The sequence below is a fragment of the Diadema setosum genome, chromosome 18 (genome assembly GCF_964275005.1).
Source record: "Diadema setosum chromosome 18, eeDiaSeto1, whole genome shotgun sequence".
NCBI lineage: Eukaryota > Metazoa > Echinodermata > Echinoidea > Diadematoida > Diadematidae > Diadema > Diadema setosum.
In genome coordinates this window covers 26,216,271-26,236,485 of record NC_092702.1, presented here as the reverse complement: position 1 = coordinate 26,236,485, position 20,215 = coordinate 26,216,271, and the positions used below count along the sequence as shown (strand labels likewise).

Below are 20,215 nucleotides of genomic sequence, written 5' to 3'. Positions count from 1 at the left end.
ATGGAATTTCTGTGTGAGCTCTATATATTGCGATGATGTATGATGCTGTGGGTTCGGGGGATACATGTGCTCGGCTGCGCGACCCGCTGAGCACCAATCTCTAGTTGTTAATTGGTTTTTGGTGTTTTATGTAGTGCATTAGAGAATTCAGATCGGTCCATGAGATGAATTTGCATTACTGGGTAGCAATAATTTCTATTTTCCCCTGAATTAGTGACTGTCATATTCTTGATATACTCCAATCCCAGTAGCATGACCATGGACAGCATGCTATTCTTTGGTATATTAGAAAAATGTATCCACCCATGCTGGGACCACACTCTCTCCAACACATGGTTCATTTCTGCCAGGTTTATATTTGAAGTTTATTCAGATTGTGTACAGTATATATAACATTTACAATTTGTACGCGAAGGTTTGTTTGCGTTGGGCATATATCATCGAGGATCTGAGGACCTCAATAGCTAGACAAGTTTGTAGAATCATTATTGTGCATAAAGAACACTGGATGGTGTATACTTTGTATGTTTGTAATCAGGCATTTCAATTTTTCAGGAAACCAACTTTATGTGGATGCCTCAAATGTCTGATTTTTTTTTTATGTATGGTAGCAACAAAAAAAAAAAAGAAAGAAAAACCTTTTAGATAGTGATACTCCTCTTATGAAATTACTTAGTTAAAGAGTTATTACATTAAGCAAAGAAATGGAACTGTGACTGTAAGTTTTTCTTCTTGTTTGCCCCTTTTCAAAGGATGCAATTTTGATCAATGGCCAAGAGAGAATCCTTTCTCAATAGGCACTTGGTGCTTTTCAAAAACTTCTGGAGTCGGTTTGACTGTAGTATGTGTAGCATAATATATTTTTTGGGGAAGGGGGGGGGGGGGAGAGACTCATCATATTATGATATATGTGTTGTATCCATCCCCTCCCCATTTTACATGAACATGGTATTTTTGCACAAGAATGTTTTTTGTGGTTTGTCATTGAGGATCCTACTTTCGGAGATCTAACAAATTGACGAACAATATCATTCACAAAGATGTGAGTGTTCATAATGTAAACTTTGTTCCAGGGGATCTCACTGTTTCTTTACATGACCCGTGTACAATATTGTAATTATGTTTGTGAAACACTTACACTGTACCCTGCAGAAAACAAAAACCAAAATGATAGCGGCGAAGGATCCACTTAATGCTGATCAAGCAGATTTGTAACCTTTGTCGCCAGAGATTTGCAGTGATAGTGACCTTTGAATCCTATTCAGATATTTTAAACAGAGCCACTTAGATGCACAGGGTGTGTTATGGCTCTTCACTGTTGAAAAGTTGCATTGTATTTTTCAGCCCAAGTAGTGATTGACCAAGTTGAAAGTTGTCTTCAATAGTAACAGTTTACATTAAGGGAAGAATGATGGAATATATATGAAAATTAGATGCACCTAGGCATCATGTATCAGGCAAAATACAAATGTGTTTTTCTCCCTATTTGTTCACATAAGATTTTGTTCCTGTTTGTTCACTGCTCTGTTTCTCCAGCTCACTTTTTCTTTTATTCAAAATGATTCATCTGGCAGTATTGACTTCAAGGGAAAAGAATGTGACATCTGGGCCCTATTTCATAAAAGATTTTAGGATGGCAACTCTTGCTGGAATGGCAACTTCCAATAGCAACAGCCAATCAGGAAGCTGGATTCTTGTCATTACCATGACAATTGTCATTCCAGCAAGAGTTGTCATCGTATCAACATTTTATGAAATGGGGCCCTGAAGTAGCGTGGATATGCATTGCAGGAAGATGCAGATATTAGGAAAATTAAAGCAAAAGCAAAAACCCAAATATATTGTGTAAGTATCTACTCTAGCACTATTTTTGTCATATGAAACTGATGCAGTTTAAGAAGTGACTATATAATATTTGATCAGACCACACGTTTGTGTTCACGTTTTTTTCTCCATATTTTTGTAGCAAGGGGGCCTGGGTCCCATGAAGATCCCGCTGCTGTCAGACATGAACAAGAAGGTTGCTGAGGACTACGGTGTGCTGCTGAAGGATGCTGGGATAGCCCTTAGGTACAACTTTCGTTTAGTAGGGCATTTAAGTTTTGCATTCGTAATCATCATAGTCGCAGTCACACTTGCAGAACATTGCAAAGTTTAAGTTCACGAGGTTTAAGTTCTCAATGTTTTTGCCAATGTGACCACAAACTTCTTGAAAACTTCTGGAGAAACTTCTTGCAAAGCTTCCAACTCAAACTAGGGAAATTTCCCAAATCCCCACAAATCTTGAAGTTTGTACAGGCTGGACACTCCCAACTGAAACTTTGCAAAGTTTGTCACATGACCAGTCCACCTCCTTTCTATGGGCAGTGTCTCAGAAGTGTGTGGTTGTTGGGATGTAGTCCTATATGTGTGCACTGTTATGTCAAAATCACTAGCCATCAGATGACACCCTTTCTTCTATGTTGCCCATATGCACCAGTGACCAAAACTTCGAGAACTGAAACTTCATAGAGTTTGGCCACCGATGTGAATGGACGAGCAAACATTACAAAGACTTCTCGAAGTTAAACTTTGCTATGTTTTGCCAGTGTGATTGCAGCTAGACTTGCAGAATTGAAAGCTTCGTTGTGCATTTTGTCCTCAAGACCAAGGTAGAGTCAACTCAAGCCAATGCATAGATATTTTTGTTGCAAATAGAAGAGTACCGCTGCAGACACTTACGGGTATGTAGAATAGACTTGAAATATATAAAATTCTGCCTTAACCTGTTGAGAACGAGTCCTGAGTATACTCGGGCAGGTGCCTATGGGAAATGCGTGTTTTAGCAAAATCAGTCCATCCTCAATGGGTTAAGACTATGTCAGAGCAGCATTTCTAAGGCACATTGTTTTTTATTGCTTAAACAATACTTAACATTGGTTTAACTGTACACAATTTTCCATCAAATCATGATGAAACTTTAGAATTCATCTTTAATATTGAAGAAAGAAATTGATGCAATGCATGGCAAAATGTGGCCTTAGGAAAAGAAAACAAATCTTTATAAAAACCTGAGAAGCCTTTGACTTGTTATGAAAACTATATCAATGAATTAAGAAAGAAAAATTACACATTTTGTAGGGTTTTTTTTTCTTCAAAACTTGGAATAAAATGATTTGAAACAAGCAAGAAATTACACCTGTAAATTCCTGAGATTTGCATATTCAGTCAGTCTGTATAGTAGACTGTATGAGTGCAAGTTCTCTGTAGTGAATACCAAGTATCCTGGCAAAGAGTGTGTTCAAATTTCTGAGATGCCATGTTACAGTAACATTGAAGAGATACAGGGTTTTTATAATTTTTTTTTTTTTGAGAAACTTCCAAGTTTGTGGAATGTAGACAGAGGGATCACAACATGCTTGTGTGCATTAGCCAAATACCTTTGTGACCTCTTGACCGCTTGGATTCGATCCTGTTGCAGGGGGCTGTTCCTCATTGACCCGGAGGGAATCGTCCGTCACCTGAGTATCAACGATCTCCCCGTTGGGCGGTCAGTGGACGAGACGCTACGTTTGGTCAAAGCCTTCCAATTTGTGGCTGAGCACGGTGAGGTCTGCCCAGCTGGCTGGACACCAGACTCTGACACGGTGAGTGACCGTCAGATGTGATATATAATGTACTTTTTGAGTTATATTAACTTTGGTCTCCCTTGGCTTTTATGCAAAACCCCTTGGCAATATGTGACCGGCGACAACGGTTTCAGGTAGAAGTCGGGAATTTTGAAAATTCATTTTTTCATTGAATCACAGTGCCCATTTCCTAAGCTTTACATTTATATAAAACACTTGTATTCTCCGGTACTGTGAGTGGTCATATTAAGCGAAATATAATGTACTTTTTGATTTGTTAGCCTGACAAAATTGCGAGAAAACGGGCTTTGAAGATTCCCTCATGCTCAAAGACAATGCCCAGCGGCGATGCGAGGTGAGAATCCCCAATCCGTACAATGGTGCCAATCGAGATTGAGCTCCGCCTGTAGCAACCACAGCGGCTTCTGATTGGCTCACTGAGAGAGTTAAATTTCCCGGGCACCTTCCTCGGAACTCAGTGTATGGAGTTGAATGCACAATGCGTTTCGCTCGGGTTTGTTTACCAGTACGTCTTTCACGATGGCGGATACGATAATTACAAGCTGCTGGTTACGTGTGTATGGTGCACGTATTACTCAATGGCATCCACACGCTATGCCTGTGTGTATACGTCACGGGAGCGGGTAGCACATTCGTATCCACATCTTTACAAATCACGTTTTCATAGCGGTTGATTTGTCTGTAAATGTCATCATTGGGACCCTTGCGAAGGCAGAAAGATGAGAAGGGTCATGCTTCCTGTAGTTTTTTTTTTTAAGCTGTACATGTGTTGCATTGTGCGGTAAACAAGCAAGCAAGCAAACAAACAAACAAACAAACACGAGTTTACTTTAATAGTTTGGTGCAATTTTGACGTTTACGACAGTGTATTATTTGAATACTGGTCATTTATGTCCACTCCTTTTCTTTCTTCTGCTGACTTTTTGAGTCAACCTGCTGTCATATTTACTATATACACGCACAATTAACCAGACAGTTTCTGATCGTACGTTGCACAATTTGTGTTACAATTTGCCACTCATATTGCTTAAATTATTGCATTGCTTAAATCATGTTCCCTATCATGTCTATTTTCACATTAAGTTAGTGCTGCCTAGTGTTGCTGTTCACCTTTTCTTTCACTTCCGTTGTCGAACATTGCGGTAGAAAAAGCTCGGATAGAAAGCCAAACGAAGAGCTTACACTAAAGACCGAGCATACTGGTATCTATTGTAGCAACAACAATGGAGCATGCATGCGTTGACAAAACATTTCCGACACGCTGCGAGGCGTATCTCCGAAAGCCGAACTATGTATATGTGTGCGACACACTATCCAATCGCACGCGAGATGCAGCGCCATAGCAACACGGGGCATAGAGGCGCGGGGTTCAAAAGAAGATAGAAACTGACGAGTGCGATCCAACATGGGGTGTTTAAAATTCCATTTTCGGTAGGAAAAACTTAGCATTATATTGTGAAATTTAGTGTAGATGTAGAAAACATATCAAAGATTCAAATTCTGCAAAAACCCCAAATCGACAAAAATAATGGTCAAAATCTTTGTACCCCGCCTAGGAGGGAATTTGCTCTTGCGACTTTTGCCTGAAACCGTTGTCGCGGGTCACATATATTACTGCTATGACATATGTGCAATGAGGAAGTCTCTAATAATAATTAAAAAAAAAATACATTCAATAGTTACACCGTTAGCACCTACATTGTACCATGTAGTAGCAAATATTTTTGTGATTCCCAACTCAGTTTCCAACTAATAATTTGAAGAAACATTATTGTGTGTAACATGCATGCAGGATAAAGAATCAACACAAATTTTAGAACAAAATATCTTGTGACTAGACTGGGCAGCGGGATTTCCATGTACATGCCACACAATAACAAATGAGAGAGCTATGTAGTATTCATTTTCTGTCTGTGGTTTTGCTAAATTATTTGAATTTTCAGACCTCCCAACTATTCTGTATTTGGGAGAAAGAATCTTAATTTTTATTTTTCTCAGCTCTTGTTTAAATAAGACTTTCTAATTTCTTCTTGATAATTTTACTGTACACTCCTGTGGGAACTACTCTTTCTTTCCTACTTTCGAGCCAAATCATTCTTATTTTTTCAGTTAGAAAGGTCGGCCGGTCTGTATTTCGTTTAAGTGGGAAGGCTGATGTAGAAATGACATCGATTCCATGAACTTTGTTGATGTGAGGAGAATTTGGAGGCAACTTAACATTTTAATTTCATTGGCAATATGCAAAGTATTTTTGCTTCTTGTTTTTTTTAAAGAAAATTTCTTGCTCCCAGTCCACAATCCAGACATCTACTATCGTGAAATGCTATCATGAAGAATACAGAGTTGCCCCACACATGTTGTTCCTTTTTGCCCTGCACGAGGGCGCTATACTGTACCAACACCATTTTACACACAAGAGGATAGCCTTTTTTAAAGGCCCTCACTCTGTTAGCACTGATGGCCTTGAGCTCATGCTGTTGGTGTCTGCAGGAGGGCCTTTTGAGCATCTCATCTGCAAATGCGATTATTGTTCATCAGCCAGTAAAAAGTCTGAAAACCCGTATAATTCAGTTAGTCACTTGAACCAATGGAATTGTACTAGATCTGGCCATCAGCCACCGCTGCAAAATGTTCTTTGCATGAGCGTCTTCCAACACAGCTCTGCTTGGTTGCTTTTGGTATTGGCTACCAATACTACGAAGGATTCTGTAATTCAAATGCCTCAGTAATGAAATTTGGTTGGGTCTCTAAGAGCCGTCTTGCTTATGGGGGCTTCCCTCTGGTAGCATGACTCTGTCTCGTGTGATGACCCTGTGCTACTTAATCTTCTCTTGCAATTGCTATGCACAGTGAGAATGCCTTTGACAAAGACTAACAGGAGGACTTCTGCACAAGGGCACCATGCCCACACCAGTCTATACGCTGAAGGACTCATGGTGTTTAACACTTTGTGTGATTTGAGTGTCGAATGGCACAGAAAACCTCACAGTGTTGTACACACTGTGTAAAGTCCTTGGCAGATAAATGGTTAAGACCGAGATAAGATCTCCGCTCCATACCCCACAAAATCATTTCTAAGGTTTTGATACTCTCAAACCTTACTCATTTGAGTCATGGGGAACTGCCAGGCTGAGGAGGACCTTATTGTCTGCGTCTTTGTTGTAGGAAATATGTCCATGAATGTCTACATAGGAAACATTTGTAGCTACACTAGTGAGATGTATGATTTCCTGTCAATAGGTGATTGTCCATGAGTGCATACAGATGCCAGTGATATATCATTCTACATTACAGTGATTTTGTCGAGTGCTGTATTATTACAGAGAGTCAACCCAGCACAATTTTTTTCAGAGTAAAATGGGATGAATTAGAAGTTCATCAAAATTAGACAAATACTTGAGAAAGATATAATGGGACTTCATAGTTTCACACACTTCACAAATTTAAGTGATACACGTAGCTACGTGTAGGTCACAACCACGTTTAATCGACAAATATGTCATCACTTTACAACCATGCAAGTGATTATCCTTAAAAGAGTATTATGAAAATAATGTTCTTAGTTTAGAATTTTGCAATTAAAATCCCTAACCCCCTGAACCTGTTCAAAACTACAGTTTCAGGTGTATTACTACTCGGGCAGGTGTATGGGATAGGCGTGCTTACTATGTATAGCAAAATCAGCTAGTGCTCTACGAGTTAAAGTCACCATTGTTAGGTTATTACTGAACTACACAGATTTTGATAGAAAGAATAAAACTTTGTTATTGTTATTAAAGATTGATATGTTCAATTTAAAAAAAAAAGGAAATCTATAAAATATATCTTTACATGTCAGTTGGAAATTTGTAAGGTGATGACATAACCAACCAATTCCCACAGAAAATTTCCCTAGACTTCATAGGTTTGCTGTTTGTTCTTTGAAAGCTTTCATAACTCTACTGTCTGCTAGGGGCGTTGACCAGACCCATCTGGTTCAGAGTCCACAAAGTAAGCTGTTTCAACTGGGAGTGCCATTAATATGTATCTGGCCTTCTACTTTCTAGTTCAATTCACTGCCCTTCAAGTTAACCTATATTGTCAGAAATAGGATGTTCATTCCCAGGTCACATGACTTTCAGAGGTGTATCGACCTTTACCGACAACGAACGTGTTTTCCTCCTGTGCCTTGTCAAGATGGCAGTTGCATTAATACTGAGTGTGCTGGACGTACTTGTTCCCAGTGAGCCTCCTTTGACCATCGGTGGCGCATCAGCTGCAGAGCCATGGCTGTGCCGAATAAACAAGGTTATATTTGACGCAGACCGTGCACTCGAAAAAGCAACTGTTGTAGAAATGGTTGGTTGTGTGTCGGGACTATGCATTAGAACTAAAGGTTCTGTATTGTTTTGCTTTTTACCCTTGAATTGCTTTTAGCAAATTTTAATGGTTGAACAAATAAGTTATGAAGATATTAAAAAAAAAAAACACAATAAAGTCTTTACAGTCACATATGTTCAGAGATGCCATTTTCAGGTGGATTGTGAAAACAAACAGAATCCACTACATACAGTAAAACCAGCATATAAAATAAAGCAGCTACTTATGCAGGACACACACAAACACACCTTCATTGACAGATGATCACTTGCAGTGTATGTGTTTGCGGCCAATTGATATTATCATGTAAATGTCAACTATAGTGTACACACAAATTTGCAATACAAATTTTATAGTAGGTTTTAATGTGTGAATTCTTGTCTAGACATGATAAAAATCAGTGTTTTGGTTTTATTATCTTTTCTATCAAGTCACTACATCCCTGATGTATACATAGTGCTAGTTTCTAATCTGTCTCCCAATAGTTGGGATGGGCTTGACACTGTGCTATTTATCATGTGATTTTTATTGCTCAAAAGCCCTTCAAACTGAAATGTGTGTGTTCTTAAGTCTGGAGAATCGATAACTGAGAAATTTTTGGTTGTCCTGTGTGTGCAAGTTTATCTTCATATGCATTGTATCATTCACAGCTTTATTACTGGTAATTACTTCTTATTGAGCCCAGCTGGGAACAGCTTGTCATCACAGCCACAGTTCTTAGTCATTTTTAGTCCTTCACTGTTTTAGGGGCATGAACAATACCTTTTAGTGCTCTAAGTCCATTCTCCACACTTTTTATAGGTACTCAAACCTGCCCTTTTACAACAAACAGACTAGACAAGTGCTTTTGCCCAGACCTTCAGAGGGGACTTGACAGCCATCAATCCCATAGTAGCTTGTGAAATAATAATATTCCAAATATGTAAGGTACAAGCACTGTCCTTTCATTGGCACAATGCGAGTTAGATTTCAGATATTGTAGAAGTTCAGTGACTTTGTGCCATGTCTCTTCTTCAAGGTTTCAACATTGATTGTTGTTGTTTTTTTTTCCTTGTCCCATGTATTCTGAGTATAAGAAATTAAACATCTGCGGATTGGAAAACAACAAACCAGGGAAGTATGAGCAACTAGAGGGTGGGGGGGGGGGGGGGGGGTACTTCATGTTATAAGCATTTTGATCAGATATTTTTCTGACAAATTTGCTCTCAGCCAATCAGATGCAAGGATTTCAGTAGCGTATAACAGTTTGTCAGAAAAATATCAGACAAAGTGCTTCATGAAATGCCCTCCTGAGGTTCACTAATAAACTATGCAAGCATCTTTTGGAAGAAATCCCTGGTCTAGATGATTGGGGTCACCGCCATAAACTACACCTTTTGTAATCAACTGGTCCTTTGACCGCAAAGGGCCCTAGCCTGTCATGGAAATTTCATCATATTATCTGTTCTTTAACTTTAGAAGTGATACTCCAAAGGAACAAATAAACAAACTAACATCAGCCAAAAATAACTTCTTTGGCAGAGGTACTAATTCTGTTTTGAAATGCCTAACTCATCCATGTATAGGGTGCAAGAGTTGCTTCTAATCTAAAGCTTTATTTCTGTATTAAATTCCATTGAAATGATGTGCTATAATGTACGACATGCTCAACCCATTCAAGATGATTTGATTACGAAACCAACCACTACAAAAGAGCTCCCAACTACCATAAAGTATTTTTACAGACACCTTGGTAATGGTGTAATAACAGACTGCGAGGGCTGTAAAGAACTTATGGTACAATTAATGCTTCAACAATTGTAAAAGAAGATATTGAGTGTGACAGATCTGCCAGTCTGACAGAAGTGATCTCTGCAGGGTATGAATGTCAACAGATTCCGTTCCATTCAGTTTAGTTTATTTGAGTTGGCACTCATTTGGTCCCGGCTGTGACACAAATCAGATCACGCTAACTTTCCCTGTTGGCTGCTTGATGGGAACACAGACGATCAGTTCAATCTAGCATGCTTTTTTTTTTTTTTGGGGGGGGGGGTTGTTTGTTTGTTTAATATCTTGAAAATGAGACATCCTTGGTATTCCATGTTTCCTTTTACCCTGTACTTTTCCCGAAATAGATCTGTTATCAGCTTGCGGGATGTGTAGTGTATGCACATGTGTGTGTGTGTGCATGATTGCACATGCATCTGTCTGTCTGTCAGTGTTTGACACTTTTCCCAATGTCTGGGGGCATTCAGTATTTTATATAACTACAGTACATATACGCCTTTTGGTCCATATTGAAACAGCAGTTCATGAATGTGTTGTTCTAATGCCCTTCCTGTGATGGCGCTATATGCTTGGTCCCACTCAAAGTCATTTGATGTGGTGGCGATGGTGATGAACCCTCATCTGACACACTGACTCCATCGTGTAAACAGTACCACAAACCTACTAATATGTGTGTCAGATGTAACTGATACTGTCACACATCTGAAGTGAAGAGAAACAACATCAAGGCGACGTTTAAAAAAAATAAATAAATGGAACAGCTTGACCAGGGTTTGTCTCATGCACAGACGGGATTTATTTGTCGATTACTGAAAGAGGGAGAATACGTGCTATTTTCTGATATAAGTTGTTCAGCTAGTTACAACGAAATGGGAGAGAAGTGCAACGAGTTGCATTGTGCCCAAAGTCCAAACAATTTACCGTGATGACCTAGCCTTCACCATACTCCAGCAGGGCTTATATTCCAATCAGATCATTCCCTCCCCCGATCGTCTCTTTCTCTCTGTGGGATGATAGTGTAGGATAAATGTTAATGCTGCACAATAGGCAAAAAGATCAACAGGACCCACGGCATCCCTTCCTGTCTTTGGACCAAAAGCCCAAGCTGTTGGTACCTGCATTAGGAAATACCCAGATTACCGTCTAATCTTGTCGCCGAGCAGCTGAGATGTACACGCCCCTATCGCTGCTGCCAGATTCCACGTTATATAGACACGGAAGGAGAGCATGCCTGCAACGTGTTTTCATTTCTGAGAGCTAATGATTATTTCATAAGATAGAGATTGCACGCTTGCTAGGTCATGTGACCATGTGCCTGGTCAGTTATACAACATCGGACCATTCATGATCATACCCTATATTTTCTGTTTTCGTTCAATCAGCGGTGCAAGGTTTGGGGTTCAGGGAATGAGATGGATGATAAACTTGTTACCTTGTTGAGAAAAAACAAAACAAAACAAAGTAGTAATATTTCAGAAATGTTTGTGTGCTAATCTTGCACATTTTGCAAGAGCTAGGATTCGCAAAATTAAAATGCACACGAAATTTCTTGTCTACAGTATAAGCACTGAATGCCAATGGCAAGTTGTGAAACTTTCATGCTGTAAAAAAATAAATAAATAAATTATCGACTCCAATTGGCGAAAATTTCATGCCATGAAGATATCTTGCTTTATGATATTGAACATGTTGGTAACAATATCACCCTCACTTTAGAACACTCACTGAAAGCTCCATTATCTATTGAGAATGAATTCAAAGGAGAAGACGGATATCTCAACCCCGGACCATGATATGAAGCATGACAGAAAAAAGGGGCCATTCCACAAGTCAATTTAGTGACTGCGACCTAACAAGTATATCAGCCAGTATTTGTACATTTTTTAAGGAAACCAAAAACCCAAAGAGCAATGTGGATTGAGTGAAAGCAGCAACATTAGTAGAACACAATCAGTGAAAGTTTGAGAAAAATTTGACAATTGATGCAAAAGCTCTGAAATTTTAAAGTTTTAAAGCAAGAGGTGGTGGGGACCTCATGCGTGCATGGAAGCTTGTGCTCTTTAATTCACATAGCCTTAACCGCTCAGCCACAATAAGGCTCCCTGTAAATGGAACCTTGTCAAAAATTGGCTGAGCAAATTTAAAATTTTAATTAAATGAAAATCAATGAGTCATCTTTGTGTATCTTGAATTTTTCTGGTACTGTGCACAAACTGTTTTTCTGTTTTTTTCTTCTTTCATTAATTGGTTTGTTAAAAAAACACCACACACACACACACAAAATAAAAAAAACCCACCCAAAACAAAACAAACCCCAAACCCAGTATCATGACACTGATCTACTGACCTCAACTCTTTCTTTTTTGGGGGGTGGGGGGGGGGGGGGGATAGTGCACAGAAACTTATTATGTGGAAAAGAAAATTGTGTAGTTTTTATGCTGGGTCAAGTATAAAAATCCCTGCCATGGTAGACAGTACATATTGTGTATAGTTTAAAGTTCTGTGATATTTTTGTTGCTTTTTTTTTCCAGGATATTGTTTGTTTTTTCTTCCTGTGGTACTCCAGTGTAGCTGGGTAGTGTATTAGTGCCTTGATATTACGATACTCGGCAGGCACTTCCCTGAAAACAAACGGGAGATCCTGGTTCACAAGGAGCACTTGCCTGACCAACAATCAGCTACAGGACATGGCAGAAACTGGTCCGGAGCACTGCTTCCTTGACTTTGCTTATCTTCCATGCATTTAACCTCTGCCCCCCCCCCCCCCACCCATTGTTTTACCATATGGAACCTATAAACTGGCATAAAAGTTATTTAGACTTATGTTTGTTGTAATTTAGAATGAGAAAGTGAATTGATGGCTTATTATTGTCTGTGTTTTTTGTCATTACCCTGTAAGGCAAGTATGTGTGTTGAAGAGATTTCAAGCTTAGCACAACAAAAATTTGGCATAAATAGTTTGCAAGGGTGTGGTATTTATGGCTAAATCTTTTTTTCTTCCACCTGAACTAAATGTTTACATGTATCTGAATGCCACACTGGATTTCAATCTGTTATATTGAGCGGCTTGAGAACCTTCCTGTTTACAACAAATCCTGGTCCAATAGTCATGTGATATTTACATTCTGTGTCTGTTCTGTGTATTTGGACCATGTTTCGGAGCCAGATGGTACTCATCTTCTCAACACTCCATTCGTTTCACACTCATCTGTCTCCATGTCATGCCCTGTATCACTACCAAAAGTGTAAAATACATTTTGTATGTATATATATATGTGTGTCAAAATTTGCTCAAAGGGGCATGAAGTCGCATACAGGTTTTAGGTGGCAACCAGTCTGGGGCAACAAAAATCCATAGTTGGGCAAGTAAAGATGCTTGTGACACTTCTCTGTTTAAAGTTGCGGGTATTTGTCATGTTTGGGAGTGGGAAAAGTAGTCTTTGTTGATATGCTGGCTAGTATTCAAAGATACACAACATATTTTGCAAAGTTACATTTGTTCTGGCATGCATGTGATTTTTCAAATGAAGAAAAGATTCTATTCAGACAGAATCTAATTTGATTATAATTTCATCTCTTAAACATCAAAAAAAATCCATTATCTGTTTAAGATAGGTAATCTAAGATTGAAATCATTCTGCAAAAGATTGCCCATTGCAGTTCACTTGGCATTAAAAGGATTTAGTAAGTCATTCTGAGAGGTTTGGAACATGATCAGCAATCATCCTGTGAGAACATCTGATTTAAATAAACATAATGAAAATAAAATCAGAATCATTGGCTGTTTGTACAAAACAACATTTGATTTTTGGGTGTTCTGCTAGAAGTACTTCAGTTGTATTACTGTCATTATAATGGTGGTGTTGAAAGGTGTATCTAGTGAATGATCCATGTTTTACAATCATCACTTTTCAGCGAGTTTATCATCTTGTTTTATTTTTGCTGGGCACATTTTTTTAGTTTTATGTTTTCAACAAAGTAAATGTATTCAAAAGTTTTGCATATCATTTGACTTGTATCAGAGAACTGAAATAAAATCAGAATCGAATTGAAGATCTGCAAGTGCCGACACCATCAGCAGAGGAAAATATGTCTGTCTTCTATTCAATAGTTCAATTTCATGTAGATACAGGTTGGTGAAGTCTTCTCTTCCCCTCAGGCACTCATCCTTATTGGACTGAGCACTTTTGAATGATTCCTATCATTAATTTTACACAATGTCAATTCTAAACAGTCTCTAGCTGTTGTTTGCTTTCATGACTTAGTTTTGGCTGGTTGTCAAAACAATCACAGTAACTTTTCAATGGGATGCACGTTGAGTACCATATATGCATGTCCTCAACTTTTTAGTAGTTTGCTGAACTCATGATTGAGACACAGTTCAAAAAACTTTTCTAAAAAAGGGGGAAAGTTACACCTCACAAGCAGAAGCCAAATACTGAAATGTGTCTTGGATGATATGACAAGATTTAATCCCTTCTAATGATGAAAAGGAATTTGTCATTAGTGCTGATGCTGTCTTTTGTTGTTCTTTTGTGTGTGTGTGTGTGTGTTGAGTTGAGTTGTGTTTTGTTTTGTTTTGTCTGTTTTGTTTTGTTTGGGATGGGGAGGGTTGATAGAGTGAATAATGCAGTAGAATCCCTGTCAAACTTTTTTTTAGTAATTATTTTTTGTATGTTTTAAGCTTTTCAGTGTTTGAGTTTAAGTTAATATTTTCAGTTTTAGTTAAGTGTATTTTGTAGGAGATTCAATTTTCTTGTTGTTTTATATGAATTAATAATCATGATTGTATCTTTTATCTTTGTAAACATGTGCAATTCAGCCACTGGCTGCGATACATGATTGAATAAAACCTTTATTGAATTGAATTGAATTGAAAAAACAAGTAGTCATCTAAGGAGATAAGGTGGTGACAGTATTATTATTATTTTTTTTTTGTGTGTGTGTGGGGGGGGGGGTGTCAGTACTCAACACTGAAAAGCATTTTGTTTTTTCATTTTGAAATTAAGTTTACCACAAATTGAATGTGCTCTACCTACGACATCAATGATTGATACTTACACAACTGTGTGTTTTTGTTTTTGTAATGTGGAACTGATTTGGGAAGAATGTGAGAACTTTTGGTACTTCATATTTGTTATTCCTCAGCTGTGTCAAAGAACTTAGATATGGAAGTTCACCAAAACTAAACATAAAGAAAAAAAATCTATTAAAAGTGGCTAATTCAGCAGTTTGAAATCTAGCTTTTCACGCGCATTAATACACTCCAGTACAGTGTATAACATATGCTTTCTAATACTACATGTATATCTCAAATGTTGTCAAATTTTAATGAGCATGTCAAAGTGTGAAAAAATGTCAAAAATGTGAAACCTTTCAATACTTTATATCTTTTTTTTTTCTCTCTCTCTCTTTGTCAAGTTAGTCAAAGAATCTGTGTACCATAGTCCTGTGTCTAGATTGAGAACATGATAAACTGCAAAATTACATTAAAGGTTTCACCACTTTTGTGAAGTATATGGAAAGAAACTCAAATCATATTCATGATTATTATCTATAAAGGACATTTTAATGCATATTCTGGTCCACCTGATTTTCAATGTGCAATATGAGAGCATATCAATGACAAGCATTGGCCAATGTACTAATTCCCCATATGCTACTGTTGTTAGTGGTCATGCAATAACACACCGTATTTTATCTTGTCTGTTGCGCGAGTGCTTGCTGAACGCTTGAATGCTTGCTACTGTACTAAGTGCTCAAACTCTTGTTACATTAATATTCACAAGTGTGCAAATATCTTGCTACACAAGTCCAAGTCACTCCATTTTCTTTCAGTGCAGAGTCAACTCCAAATTCAGTGGAAGTTCAGTACTTTTTACAGTTTATGCCTTCTCTAGATAACAGTTACAGATAATGATGATTGTATTAGATGGTCTTATATAATGGAATACCAGGGAATACACCTGTACTGCTCTGGTTAGGGCCAATATTGCGTGGAATCCCATTCATTGCGATCTGACATAATAATAAGTATTGCTTCAAGCTATGGAGATGTACATATGTAGACATTGTTTGTTGTTCTGCTTGTTTGTAGTCAGGGAGTGGATGTGTGATTTCTATGTCCCTTGATTTTGTGGACATCTGTTCTTACGTCATGATTCACTTTTTTCATTTGAAGTTTCCCTCATTGCGAAGGGAACTAGGGTGGAAAAATGTCAAGTTATAGAGGGAAAAAAAGAGTAGTCAGGAAGGATAGAAACTAGTCTTTGTTTATGTTTTTCTGGGCATGTGAGCCACCGTGGGAAAATTTGTGCCTAGGAGTTCCACGCTTCTTGGGGTCTGCCTTTCAGTGAGACAGGGTGTAGAATGTTGTGAATGTTGTGTCATTTCTTTTGAAATTCCCCCGCATGTTTGCTCTCCCCCTGATATGGAAGTGCTTTCACCCCCCAGCACAGACCCGGCATTTCTGTCATGACATCCAGTACCCCAGGAAACTTGGGACTGTGCCAGTGTCCATCCCTCTGGCATTTCGCCAAGGGAGAGAAAGAGAGGGAGACACCATACTGAGAGAATACGGAGAGAGAACAATAGATCAACGAGGTTGACAGAAGGAGAGACAGAGGAGAAAGTGGGGGAGTGGCTGCCGCTCCACATGTTTCAACCATGACAAAACGGAATTCCTGATCGTCGTCATAATTTGTTTCTTCTGAATTTTTATAGATTTGCCCCTGCCCTGCCAGTGTTGTTGTTGTTGTTGTTGTTGTTGTTTTTTATCCCACCACCTGAGCAAGAGAGAGTGAGATTATCTGTGTCTAGTATATACATATATAAACACACACATACACCGTATATATGTACGTGTATTTGTGTGTGTTTGTTTGTGTGTGTGTGTGTGTGTGTGTGTGTGTTTGTGTTTGTGTGAATGTACATATGAGAGATAGAGGGAAAAAAAAGAAGAAAATATATGAGAAAGAGAGTATTAAAGTATGGCTAGGAACAATTGTATGTTTGTACCCCTAGTCCTGTGTGATATTGAATTTCCGTCACTTCCTTATTGAATCACAAACTGGAGGGTGGCTGCCCGGCGTGGAGTAACTCTCATGAGTGTTTCTCGTAACAGATGGAAAAGAAAGGTGCTTTCCTCTGGAAGTTGTCCAAGTTCCCAACAATATCTTTCTGTGCCCAGTAGAAATGCCACTTCCTCACACTGCCCTCAAAAGGAAGAGAGAAACAAACGTTTGTTGTAACTTATCTAAAAAGAAATTATATGCAAAATTGATTACATAAGATCTAGGGAGTCAACATTTTCAGTCATACAATCTTTACAGTTCCAATGACTGCATCATTTTTCATGCATCTGACAGTAACCATCTCGGTTGTGTGACTTCAGTAGCTGCCACTTCAAATATTTTTATTTGAAATGGCTTCCTTATTCAGCCATCAATCTTATTGTTGAAATTGTCCTTTAATGTCTGTCCTTTTTCTGTGGCTAGGATTCACTTTACAGAAATTACTCATACTGTTTACTGTATTGATTATTTGATATCTAGTGTTTTTTTCCTTCTGTGTTTCATAATGTATATGCATATATATGCATGTACTATTAGGTGTATGTAGATATGTTCTTCATGTCTGTGTATAACTGCTTTGAAAATATTTCCCTTTTGTTTCCAATGTTTTGCCCCACAAATTGCAGATCAAGCCTGATCCAGAGGGGTCAAAGTCGTACTTTGAGAAGGTCAACTGATGAAAGATGGCCGTGCAGTTGCCCGCATTCACAACTGACATATGGTGTTGCCCATCCATGAACTAGGAAATAGATATGATAAAAGAGTTCTGTATGCTTACGACTTGTTTTATACCTGTTGTATAATTATGTGCAGCATGCAGCTTCCACAACAGTTTTTGAATTTTGACGCACAGAATTGTGATTATGCAACATACACGTGTATGAAAGTACCGAAATTTGAGCTTAGTTCAATATTTCATAAATGCTGAACGTTATCTTAGTTGAGGTGAAGTTAGCACCCTTTTGATGTGGTAGAAATTGTCATGCTTTTTTTTTTTGGGGGGGGGGGGCGGGAGGGGGAGGTGTTTAGTCATAATTATATGCAAATAAAGTCAGGGGCAATTCTTGTTATATATTACAAGTTGACATTGTGATGTGCAGCATGTGGCTGTAGAGAATTTTGGATTGCTCTCAAGTGAGGGTAGTTACATAGTGCTTTCAAAAACAGATTTATACCCATATATTCTTCAAGATCTATTTATGATGTTGAAAGGTAAACTAGTGGTCACAATCACCAATACAGCTTTTGTTATTGCAGAGACGAGAAAGTGCATGTACCACTGAATTACTACAGTTAGTTATACTATTATGAACTTCCTATATTTATATTGAAGGGCAAGGGGTATACTGTAAGCATCACTTGTGATTTCTCTGGGGGAATAAATGAGCAAAGTTTTGAATTTCAACAAAATTTTGAAGCTGGGGGAAAGGTGAAATGAGGAGTTGAATTTCAGCATTGCATCATTACTGGTATTTTTCCTTTCTTATGTAAAAGATTGTATGTTGTGATATCTAATCTATTGCTTGATACCTTTTCAGCAAAGAATTTGAGTGTGTGTTTTCATTCAGCTATTAAAGCAGACTTATGTCTAAAGTTTACCTCAAGAAGGCATGTTAATCTTTGATACATGTATTTTATCATCAACAAGTGCGCAGGATTGTGTTTGCGACATGTCATGAACCATTCATGTATTTTCAAATGTTTATCGGTATTATTAAAGGGGCATTCCGGATGATTTTCATAATTTCACATCATGTAGTACATAAATCAACAGGTCCATGTACAGATTTGTGGAATTTATTTTGGTCCTTGAGAAGAGAAACCAATAAATTGAAAATCTTGAACAAATTACACTGAACAGTGCTGATGACATCAGAGCCTCATATATTTCAGAAATGTAACAGTGTAATTGCGTTACAATACCGCTTGCTCGACAAGTTCACCTGTGAAAAATCTATGCATGCCTTCTTCTTTTGTTCTGCTTCCTTGAGCCCCAACTCATGCATTCTTATGGTGAGGCTGTCATGTCATCATCCTTGTTCGTTGCAATTTGTTATAAATTTTGAAAACATTCTCATTCCTTATCCCAATCACTATAAATTCTGCAACTCTGTACTCAGTTTGATTTATATATAGTTGTTCAAATGTAAAAGTCTGAAAATCATCCGGAGTTCCCCTTTAAAGTGATCATTGTGTGTGGCGTGTAACGTTGTGCTATTTTGGTAGTCTACATTGCAGACTTTATTGAATGGTGGACTTTGTCATAATTATGTGAGAAGTGTCTGTACTACTTGCCCATTCTAAAAATGAGAGATCACATTATATCTTTCTTCTTTTTTTTCTCCAGAAGTCACCAAAAGTCATTACACAGAGATGTCATTTTTACTGTGACTGTGTTGGTGAATTTGACTTGCTCTACATGTGTGTGTTACCATTCTTTGCAAAAACAAGTGTTTCATGTTCAGTGTATGTTCATGCAAAATAAAGCTAATGCCATTACTTTTCCTTGGCTTGTAAAATCTGTGTTTGCTTTCTCTTTAAAGGCATTATTTACCATTTGCAGATGAAACAAAAACCCAGCTTAAGTGCTTCAAAATGGCTCTAAAGTGTGAGTTAATAATAGAAATAACCAATGTATAATCAATACCAGTGTTGTTAAATAATCATACAAAATATGAACAATAGTTATGATAATATTGTTTCTAGAATAAACTGTCTACAGTTATGGTTTATTGAGAAAAATAGTAATATCTCCTTCTATTTTAGGCTTTATTGCAAAAGTTTTGTATGGTAGTGTGATGGATTCGTATGCAATCTCTTCAGATGGACACGTTGTTGCAATAAAGAACAAAGAAATCCTCGGTTTAACGTGATGTGGGTTCTTTATTCTGTTACACAGCATGTATCGGCGATGTGTAACTGTGCATATACTGCAAACTTGCGCTTGCTAGTGTGATACGTAGTTATATATATATATATATATTCAACAACTGTGTTGGAATGAGTGGTTCCTGTAAGATACAAACAAGAAGAAAATTATTCATATAGCACGCCATACAAATCAGTATACTCTATTTCAATTCTACACAGAAATAGTAAGACGATAATGAATATTTTCTTTCTTTCTTTTCTTAAAGAAGCAATTTTGGCCAGAATATTCAAACAACATTTATATCCATTTTTACTAACTCAATGAGGGTGACTGTGTTAACTATCATCATGAGTATTGCCATTATGTATCTGGTGTAATCTACAAGCAGAATAAACATAATGAACTTTCAATATTCTGTCTAAGTCAGACAAATCATCGTCGGTTAATAAACTTATTTAACACAATCAATATATCTTGAATCTTATGATTGTAAACGCTCAATGCCACATCTCACA

At 37.8% G+C, this 20,215-nt stretch overlaps 1 protein-coding gene across 1 annotated transcript in view; it reads left to right on the top strand.

Annotated features, from left to right (window-relative positions):
- Positions 1-17,822, top strand: part of LOC140241579 (peroxiredoxin-1-like) — a 29,185-nt gene extending 11,363 nt beyond the window's left edge. The window contains exons 5-7 of the mRNA XM_072321313.1: positions 1,967-2,070; positions 3,461-3,626; positions 17,455-17,822. Coding sequence (XP_072177414.1) covers positions 1,967-2,070; positions 3,461-3,626; positions 17,455-17,505 — 321 coding nt within the window. The 3' untranslated portion in view covers positions 17,506-17,822. The remainder of the gene's footprint in view (positions 1-1,966; positions 2,071-3,460; positions 3,627-17,454) is intronic.
- The last annotated feature ends 2,393 nt before the right edge of the window (positions 17,823-20,215 follow it).